Here is a 10496-nt window from a genome sequence, read left to right as displayed (position 1 = left end):
AGCCCCCTGCCTTCACACTAGCAGGACCAAGTACTGATTTTTGCCCCAAATCCCTAAGTTGTATGGGATGAGTGGGGTGGGGGGCTGGGACTCATGGAGGCTGGCAATATATAGCATGTCCCTAGTTTTCAAGTCACTGAGAATCTCATCCACTTCAGTAAGGCTTTTGCCTGGGTTTTGCCAGGACTCCTGGGTTCTATCCCCAGCTTGCTTGAGGAGTCACCAGCTCTTCCTCGCAGGAGAAGTGGTGTAAAAGCGTTTTACAAATATCAGTCACCACAGATGGCAACTGGGGACAGGTGCATTCAAGAGGAGAGGTGTGTGGAGGAGGGGAACCTCCCTGGTGGAGGTGTGAAGTCCCATGCCACAGAACCGCAGCAGCTGTGAAAGGTGGCCTTCCCCCAGCTATGGCTCCTGGCTGAGTGCTCCATGAGTATTCACATGCAGATCGTGAGCTCTCAGGGCAGGGACTACCTTGTTACCATACAGCAGGGGCTGGCATAGCAGGGCCTTGTCCCCAGGCTAGGCCTTCTCGGCCCTACTGCAAAGCACCTGAAAATAAATGGTTCTGCAGCCATGCAAGGTGTCCTATGAACATATGGACATCGCAGGTCCCAGTCTGCATTTCTCTCTTGTCCACATGGAGTATGGCCCAACAAGTCTAGGGGAGCCAGAGTGGCTGCACAGGTACATCTGAACCTGAACACATTAGTTATGCTAACCCTAACCCACAGACCCTCCCCCTACAGGAATTCCACCTTCTCCCTCTGCAACAAGACAGAATCCTCCCCCGCTCCCCACTCACGTCTCATCCACACCCTGCTTGAGTCACTAGCAGGCTCTCTGCCTCTTAGCCTGTCTCCACTGCAGCTTCCCCGCAATCCTCTGTCCCGCCCTATCCCCTGGGGGGTCAAAGACAGTAGTAGGGCTGTGGGGCATGCTGAGGGTCAGGGAGATTGGCTGGCATCAGAGAGGCTGGGCAGGTTGGGTTTATTCCACGGAGAAGCTCCCAGAAGATAGTTACCTTGGTGCAGCCCCCCACCACACCTCCTCATTAACCCTGAGAAACCAGCCAGCTGCCACATGACCTCATCCTGGGGTGAAACAGCTGAGGGGTTACTTCCCTCTGCGCTCTCATGCACTGACCTCAGAGTCAGACTCAGTGCTCACTGCATTTGCGGGAGGGGACAGGACACTGGCCTGAGCAGCCCAGCGGGGCTGGGTTCTTCCCCCTGCTGGGAGAGGGAGATGGGAATGAGGCAGCCTGGCTGGGAGCAGCCAGCTATTGTGGGGGAAGCACAGGGATGAGGAAATACCCAGAGAGCATGATGCAGCTCCACACCCCTCAATAAACACCCCTCAAGCATCTGCAGACCTCACATGCAACAGCCTCGACAGGCTGACCCTGCTGCCCTCACCCCCAGCGATGCTGCTGGGGCTCACGGAGCTAGGGCAGCAGGAGGGCACGCGCAGTGAGGCACCCGCAGATCCAGCACCTCTGCCCCTCACGCCCAGGGGAGAGCCCGGTGAGCCTCCCCTCAACAGCGATTGGCCCCAGTTTAGCACTCAAGGGTCAGCCCCAGGATTCGGCAGGGCCACGGGCCATGGTAGCCAAGGCCCAGGGTCTCGGGTTATTGGCAGACACTTAGGGATCAGGGTTAGTAACTGGCCACCACAGTAAACAGAGGGAGCCCTTGTGCAATAGCATGTGTGGCAAAGTCTGGTGCCCTTAGCTGGGTTGATCTGGAGCTAAGCTGTGAGCCAGGCCTCTCAGAGCAAAGGCTGCTCTGCTGTTGTTTTTTTAGCCAGTGATGCAGCCCCCCAGCCTCTGACCAACTCAGGTCAGTCTAACTTCAATACCTGGGAAGCTATGTGAAGAAATGATTAGGAAATCCATTGGAAAGCCTCTAGAGAATACAGGCAGGGGGCCTGTAACCTGAGCCTTGCCGCCCCTGGCTGAAGCCTGCGGTCCTCGGCTCTTGCCCTGGGCGGTGATGCTCGGGCTTTGGCTTTGGCCCAAGCAAGTCTAAGCCAGCCCTGGCGACCCCATTAAAAATAGGGTCACAACCCACTTTGGGGTCCTGACCCACAGTTTGAGAACCGCTGACCTAGAGCAGTGACTTTAGCAAGCACAAAACCAGTGCAACATGTCTCATCCCCAAAATGGTACCTCCCGTAGCACAGCGCCCCCATATGCCATGCCAGGGTCCTGGGGTCAGCTCTAGCTGCAAGGGGAGTGTGCCCCCGACTCATACCCAACTTGCTCCCTGCAGTACAGCACCCCTGAGTTCTGGGTGGGGGAATGGGGTCAGCTCCATGAGGAGAGAGTGCCCCCCTATTGAGCTCCCACCATCCTCTAGCACTGAACTGGGGCATTAGTATCAGCACTGACTATGAAAGGAGAGTTCCCCCCCTACTGAGGTCCCATCCCACTCCCTGAAGACAGCTATTAAGAGAGATCTCTGGAACTCCTGCCAATGTCCTGCTCTTATGGTGCATATTGAGGGGTCTGGTATTAGAAGAATCAATCTGGCTAAGAATCAGAAATAAAGAGGTCAGTTGTATTTTAAGGCGTTATTAATTGCCATCAGTGGCTCATGTGAAAGCTGCATCTGCTGCAGATTAGTAATAAAAACTTTCCATAACAGCTCCCCTATAAATACCTGAGGGCTGGGGCGTGTTCTTTTCTGTCCAACAGCCTGGAGAGAAGTATGACAATGTGGCTCGTGCTGGCGTTGCTTGCGGCGGCAGGTAATTATGTTGTATGCAGCCAGGCTAGCTTGTGGAGCTCGGTAGTGACACGGGCCGGGACATAGCTGCAAAGTCAGAGTGAAATTAAACAGGCTCCAGCTAAGCCTGTTAGAATGAAGCTAATGTAATTTCTGCCCAAGCTACTGAATTAGTGACCGAGCGGCTGAAACCTCTGGGTTTGCCTGAGGATTACGGTGTCAATGTGATGCATTAGTGATGGAGGAAGGGCCAAGTGCTGTGCGGAGTCCTGCCTCTGCCCAGCAGGAGTAGTGACATACCGAGACATGGGAACAGCGTGTTGGCCCATTTCAGCATAGGATGGAGTCGTGTCTATCTGACTGGTGACTGTTACAGAAATAAGTCCCTATCCAGCAAACTGGGTCCATAACTTCACTCACAGGTGCAAACCCTATGGGAGGATTCACCTGAATAAGGTTTTACACGCGTCTTTGCAGGATCAGGGGCCAATGAAATGAATCCCACAAGCCAAACTTAAGCATGTGCTCAGTCTGCACCACCTTGTCAAGGCTTGCAAGAGGTTAATGCTCCCAACAACTGAGGACACAGGCCCTTTATCTCCCTAAGAATTTTATGCAAATGATGTTGGAGAGTCATTTTCAAGATTAAATTAATTTATGTATAAGATGCCTCCATGTCACTGATCACAGCACAGATTAGTGCAAAAGCCCAGGTTCTATTCACCCTATGGAATTGTTGCAGAGTGTGGGGGGAGTCAGGGCCCTGGCCCCCGACCCCTCCCTTCCTGAGATTCACCCTGACTCTCAGCCAGCCAGCAAAACAGATGGTTTATTAGACGACAGGAACACAGTCCAAGACAGAGCTTGTACGTACAGAAAACAGGATCCCTCAGTCAGGTCCATCTTGGGGGAGGGGGGAGCTCAGACCCAGGTTCTGGGCCTCCCCCCCATTTCCCCAGCCAGCTCCAAACTGAAACTCCCTCCAGCAGCCTCACCCAGCCACACCCCCCGGCTCCTCCTTCAGCCTTTGTCCACCTGGCCCCAACTCCCTGGGCTCAGGTTATGCAGGACAGCCACCATCCTTTACGTCAGGCCTGCACAACTCGTAAAGCGGCTAGGGCCATATTACTCCAAAGAAAACAGCTGAGGGCGGAACCCCCCCGGCCCCGCCAACCTCCCCCCCCAGCACCGCCCAGCCCCCCCAAAACAACCTCCCCCCAGCGCCGCCCACCCCGCGGAAACAAATCCTCCTTCCCTAGTGCAGCCCCACCAAAACAGCGGTATTGAACCTTGGTAATATGTTATAGCGGGCCCCTCAGATAGTATAATTAAGGTAAAAGAAACCTGTCTTTTTGCTAGAAGTAGAATAAGATCTTCCCCACACTTTGTAATCAATTCCTCTGTTGAATGAATGAGGTGTGAATGAGGAAGACATGGAAGGCAGGCACCTCCAGACAGCTGCAACCCTTGGAGAGGGGATGGGAGCCAGACCAGATCAGTAGAATAGGTCAGCCACCGATTCACCACTCGCCTCCTCAGCTCCCCTCCCCCGCCGCCGGCTCACCTGCCCCCCGCCACTGCCTGCCCGCTCGCCTCTTCAGCCGCCCCGGCTCACCTGCCCCCCGCCACTGCCTGCCCACTCGCCTCCTCAGCCCCCCCCCCCACTGCCTGCCCACTCGCCTCCTCAGCCGCCGGCTCACCTGCCCCCCCGCCACTGCCTGCCCGCTCACCTCTTCAGCCCCCCCCCCCACGGCCCGCCTACTCACCTCCTCAGCCCCCCCGGCTCGCCTACTCCCCCCTGTCACTGCCCGCCTGCTTGCCTCCTCACCGCCCCTCCTCCCCGCCGCCGGCTCACCTGGCCCCCCCACCTACTCATCCCCTGCCACTGCCTGCCTGCTCGCCTCCTCAGCCCCCCCTCCCTCACCTGCTGCTTGCCTACTCACCTCCTGCGGGCCACACAGTGAGCCCACGCGGGCCGCATGTTGTGCTTTACGTGCTGGCCGTCAGGCATCATCCCTCAGTGAACTCACACCCTTATTTCCCATCACCATCTAGTATCAATGCAGACAGTAAACGTAAAACTCCCATGCAACATTACCAGGTTAATACTCCCTACTCCGTCACAGGGATTTATTCACCTTCTGCATTTTGCTCGTCTCGGGCAGGTGGAACAAAACTCAGCAGTTGCGTTTTCTAGCTCCCACTTGCATGAGCCAAAGTTCTTGTCTTTAGTTTTCCACCACAGCAAGGAAATTAAAAAACAAACAAACAAACAAAAAACTAAGGTGACAGCTACTATCCGATCTCGCAGTCCAGCCCACATGGGAAGCACCAGCCCATCAGAGTTTGTATGGATCCGACTGCAGGATTGGGACCCTGGTTCCCATTGAAGCAACACTCTTGGTTTTAGGTCTTGGTAAAGTCTCCCATTTACAAAATGTACCCCGGGGAAACTCAGCATGGTCGCCGCAGCCACTGAGTTCAGTGACAGCCCATCAGACCCTGGGCCAGGCCAGATGAAAGGGGACAGGAATGAGAGTCCAGATCTTCCCCAGCGAGGCTGCATGCATCTCCCCTTGTTACCAGTTCACCCCTATAACCACACTAACGTTGTCTCCCCACAGCTGCTGCCCCACAGGGAGTAGACAAGATAATTGGGGGATACGAGTGCAGCCCCCATTCACAGCCCTGGCAGGTTTCCCTGAACACTGGGTACCATTTCTGTGGCGGATCCCTCATCGCGGACCAGTGGGTGCTGTCAGCTGCCCACTGCTGGTACTAGTAAGTGAGGAACTCACCGTCTGTGTGTGCTTGTCACTGTTGTTATCGCAGTCCCAGAAGGGTGGGAGCAGGCTGGGGCTAGGGAGGTTGTGGGGGATGTCCAGAGGGGCTCTGAGCCACCGTTCGTTTCCCAGCCCCGACTCCATGCAGGTGATCCTGGGAGACCACAACATCCAGGTCTTTGAACACACCGAGCACCTGATGCGCATCGAGACCATCGTGTTGCACCCCAGCTATGACGAGCAGACACTGGACCACGACATCATGCTCATCAAACTGGCCCACCGCATCCAGCCGGATGCCTACGTGCGACCCGTTCCCCTGCCGACCGCTTGCCCAGAGGTTGGGTCTCTCTGCACGGTGTCAGGATGGGGTAACATCCTCAGCGATGGCTGTGAGTTCCCTCTGTCTCAGGAGTCCCAGGCTACTCAGCACATCACACTCAGCTGTCTAATAATTATATGCGGATGACACAGCCCACACTGTGCAGATGTTCAGGAGGGGACAGTCCCTGTCCTGCCCAAAGACCCACTGCCCAGCTGTGTCTGTGCTTGGACTGAGGCTAGAGATAGGGACAGCAAACAGGGATTTTATACAAGCCTGACTCCCAGGTCCCCCTGCTCTAGTCCTTTCGGAGCACGTTCCACTCCCAGAACTGGGACAGAATCTGAAGTGCTTCACTCAGAGCGTGCTGCCACCGTGTGCAACATTCAGGGTAGTAAAAAGAACAGGAGTACTTGTGGCACCTTAGAGACTAACAAATTTATTGTAGCATAAGCTTTCGTGGGCTAAACCCACTTCATCGGATGCATGTAGTGGAAAATACAGAAGGAATATATATATATATACACACACACACACACGGAACATGAAACAATGGGTGTTACCATACACACTATAAGGAGAGTGATCAGTTAAGGTGAGCTGTTGTCAGCAGGAGAGAAAAAAATACAAAACTGTTTGTAGTGGTAATGAAAGTGGCCCATTTCCAGCATTTGACAAGGAGATACAAGGAACTGTATCTCATAGTTTTACTTTGTGTAATGGCCCATCCACTCCCAAAGTAAAACTACTTCCCCATGCTTATCTGCCCCCCGCCCCCCAGTTCCTTATATCTCCTTGTCAAGTGCTGGAAATGGGCCATTTTCATTATCACTACAAACAGTTCCCCCCCCCCCCCCCCTCCTGCTGACAACAGCTCACCTTAACTGATCACTCTCCTTAGAATGTGTATGGTAACACCCATTGTTTCATGTTCCCTCTGTGTGTGTGTGTGTGTCTGTGTGTGTGTATGTATATATTATATATATCTTCCTTCTGTATTTTCCACTATGTGCATCTGATGAAGTGAGCTGTAGCCCACGAAAGCTTATGCTACAATAAATATGTCTCTAAGGTGCCACAAGTACTCCTGTTCTTTTTGAGAATACAGAATAACACGGCTACTACTCTGAAACCATTCAGGATAGTGATATAACTCAATGACTTACCGTCACTCCCCCTGAAGGAATATACCAGCGTGGTGTGGGAAGGAGGAGAATCCCTGGTAAGACCAATTCTTCTCTGCCTTTTAGTGCTAAGCGCCAAGAACCTGCAGTGTGTCGAAGTTCCCATTGTGAGCGACCAGGTGTGTGAGCGCTCCTACCCCGGGATGATCACCAGCACCATGATGTGCGCTGGGTACCTGGAAGGAGGCAAGGATGCATGCCAGGTAAAGGCTACCAGTCATGGTCCTGTCTGGGTCTTACAGCGACTCTAGCCCTTCTGCTAACACACCAGAGGTCAGGAGGGATCTGTCAATGCAGGCCCTGGGTGATGCATGCAGTACAAGGGACTGGAGGGATTCAGAGACTTTAACAGGCCATTAATTTGGTGGTATTGCTTTCCCTCCACTCACACACAGGGAGATGCTGGTGGACCTCTGGTCTGCAACGGGGAGTTGCAGGGCATCATGTCCTGGGGATTTGGCTGGGCCCAAAAGGATCACCCTAGCATCTACACCAAGATCTGCTCTCTGCTGTCCTGGATCAAGAGCACCATGGCCGCTAACTAGCTCAGACAGAACAACACTTTCCACTTGGGAACATGGACTCTCCTCACTCTGCTGGGCCAGGACCTGGGCACAAAACAGAACTCACATTCCATACACATGGTGAGACCATCTCAGTGCTGGGAGGGGCAATGCCACGGTAAGATGGAAAGAGGTGCAAGAGATGGCAATAAATCCAGCTGTCACCACATTAGTCTTGTCTGTGTCGTGCTCTGCGTCATAGCAACTAGCCATTGTTAGGTTTTATGGCCAGAAGAGACCTAGTCCGATCCCTGGAACAGCACAAGCCAGAGAATCTCTCCCAGCGACGCCTGCACTGTAGGGAAATGTTCTGCCCTCTTGGTGCCCTTTTTTATTCAGTGCTTCTCAGACAATCCCCAAACCTGCAGTCAGATCCGACCGCACACAGAGTCACCAGGGCCTGACCACACAGATCCCACCGCACACTCAATACCACGCAGTCACATCAGTAACTCACCCAGCGCCACATGTCTGCACCTTCTGTATTAAAGGGCACTAGTTTAAAAGGGTGCTGGGTGCTAGGCACCGACCTCACCCCCAGACACTGCACACATTTACCCTGAAAGTTAAGTTTCAGATTGGTAGCCGTGTTCGTCTGTATCAGCAAAAACAATGAGGAGTCCTTGTGGCACCTTCGAGACTAACAAATTTATTTGGGCATAAGTTAAGTTCCTCTCCGCCAGCCAACATCTGAGTATTAAGGCTTTCAAGACAGATTGTGGAAACACAGGAATGGCCCATAGTGGGGTGGGGGTGCCTCTGTGCAGCACAGGACAATACTATTTTGGGTTTACACTCCAGAGGGGGTGTGCGCTTGAGTACTGGGCAATCCCCGAGCTGAGTCTTCCCAGGCAGAACTGATCTCAGTGTCTGTGTCTTTCTGCAGCTGGGCGTGTCCCTACCTGTGTGGCTGGAGGAGGCTGGAGGGCCTGGCTCAGCAGGACAGGGTGAGGGAGCCCAGGCTAGTGGAACAGGCGGGCTCAGTTGTACCCCAGTATATCAGGTGGCACCCCAGAAGGTGGGAGGCTACCCATCACAACAACAACATAAGAATGGCCATAATGGGTGCGACCGTGCCTCAGTGGGTCACAGCTGAGGATGCCAAATTCAGGATGGACTGCTGAGAAATAGGGCAGATACACCCCAAGACAGGTGGCTATTCCCCCCATAGGATAAACCAGCAACAAAAGTAAATTTCTGTTTCACCACACTGGCTAATAACAAGTCATAAAAGCAGTTTCCGTGGGCATCCCAGTCTTTGTATTACCACTGAAAACACTAGATTTAAAGGTGAGCGGTTCTTTACAACCAGACTCATTAAATAAAGCAGGGGTCGGCAACCTTTCAGAAGTGATGTGCCGAGTCTTCATTTATTCACTCTAAATTAAGGTTTCGCGTGCCAGTAATACATTTTAATGTTTGTAGAAGGTCTCTTTCTATAAGTCTATAATATATAACTAAACTATTGTTGTATGTAAAGTAAATAAGGTTTTTAAAATGTTTAAGAAGCTTTATTTAAAATTAAATTAAAATGCAGAGCCCCCCGGACTGGTGGCCAGGACCTGGGCAGTGTGAGTGCCACTGAAAATCAGCTCGTGTGCCGCCTTCGGCACGCGTGCCATAGGTTGCCTACCCCTGAAATAAAGGTTCCTCTGATCCCAAAGGACCAGTCACACACACAGGTCAATATATAACTTAGATCTTACCCCAAACTCACACTGATGCCAATCCTTTAGTATCTAAAATCTAAAGGTTCATTCAAAAAATGAAAGAAAGAAAGGTGAGAGTAAAAATTGGTTAAAGGAATCAAATACATACAGTAATTGCGAAGTTCTTGGTTCAGGCTTGTAGCAGTGATGAAATAAACTGCTGGCTTATGTCAAGTCTCTGGCTGCTTCCAAATCATTGGAAGGTCGTCAGTCCATTGGTTAGATGCTCCCATTAGTATAAGTTCATAGTCCAGAGGCTGGAGCAGGACAGAAGCAAAATGGAGTGGTTTCCAGGGCCATTTATCTCCTCTGCCATGTGGAGGGAAACCCATTGTTTGAAACAAAAACTTCAGCATTGCTAGTGAAGAATCACAGGTGACCAGATAGTGTTTTCAGTCACATGGACAAGTCACATGTTCATACCCAGTTTTGCTCAGTCATTGCAGGAAGCCATTACCTATACTCCAGACAGCATGTTTACAGACCAACCTGCTGTGGGGCAGCTACCCAGTCCTAGAGAAAAGGCCAGGCTAATTGGGGGAAGCAGCCTCAGCTGGGGCCATGCTCCAATCAGGCCACACCTGGCCCTGTTATAAGGGCTCAGGGAGGAGCTGGGTCAGACAGTCTCTCTTATGCTGTGGAGAGAGAAGGACCTGTTACCTGGGAGCTCAGGATACAGGGAATGGAGCAGGTCTGGGGAAAGGTAGAAGGCACTGCGGAGCTCCAGCCTGGTAAATCCCTGGGCTGTGGGCCTTGCTAAAGGCCAAAGCTGGCACAGGGGTTGCAGAGGTGTAGCCCGGGGATAGGCAGAGGCAGCTGGTCTGACCCCCTTGCCCATGATGAATGGCCTTTACAGACTGTCATCTTCCCCAGGGAGTGGGGGCTAGATGATGACTGGCAGTAGCTGCTGAGACAAGGTGGGTTTAGAGGGTTGGGGGTTCCCCTGGGAGGGGAGACCCGGGGTGTGGGTGTACTGCTAGGGCAGAGCGCTGAGGAAAAGGGTACTGGGGTCTGGGAGGGATATGGGGCTTGAAGCAGGTGAGACACTGGCCTGCAGAGGGCGCTCTGGAGCTGGAAAAGAGCTAATTCCCTGGATGACCAGCAGGAGGCACTGCACCGGTGAGTCTTCGCTTCGCTACACAGCCACTCCGTGTCGATGGGCATCTCCCATGGCCCATTATGAGTTAAGTGCCCTTTTGATGGGCC

General features: G+C 52.9%; 1 protein-coding gene across 1 annotated transcript; it reads left to right on the top strand.

The window, feature by feature from the left end:
- The first annotated feature begins 2711 nt into the window (after positions 1–2711).
- On the top strand, positions 2712–7649 carry LOC101935525 (serine protease 1-like). The gene is made up of 5 exons (XM_065574141.1): positions 2712–2751; positions 5354–5504; positions 5645–5917; positions 7092–7221; positions 7414–7649. Exons 1-5 carry the CDS (start codon positions 2712–2714, stop codon positions 7561–7563), a joined length of 744 nt encoding a protein of 247 aa, XP_065430213.1. The 3' UTR covers positions 7564–7649.
- The last annotated feature ends 2847 nt before the right edge of the window (positions 7650–10496 follow it).

This window comes from Chrysemys picta, chromosome 20 (genome assembly GCF_011386835.1).
Source record: "Chrysemys picta bellii isolate R12L10 chromosome 20, ASM1138683v2, whole genome shotgun sequence".
Taxonomy (NCBI): Eukaryota; Metazoa; Chordata; order Testudines; family Emydidae; genus Chrysemys; species Chrysemys picta.
The sequence above is the reverse complement of the archived record's forward strand: the minus strand, read 5'-3'. Positions and strand labels throughout refer to the sequence as shown.

Bases quoted from the DNA above. Each gene is read 5' to 3' on its own strand.
- LOC101935525 (XM_065574141.1), top strand. From the start codon at position 2,712: ATGACAATGTGGCTCGTGCTGGCGTTGCTTGCGGCGGCAG. The intron at 5,505-5,644 runs GTACTAGTAAGT...TTCGTTTCCCAG, and splicing joins CTGTCAGCTGCCCACTGCTG to CCCCGACTCCATGCAGGTGA. The intron at 7,222-7,413 runs GTAAAGGCTACC...ACTCACACACAG, and splicing joins GAGGCAAGGATGCATGCCAG to GGAGATGCTGGTGGACCTCT.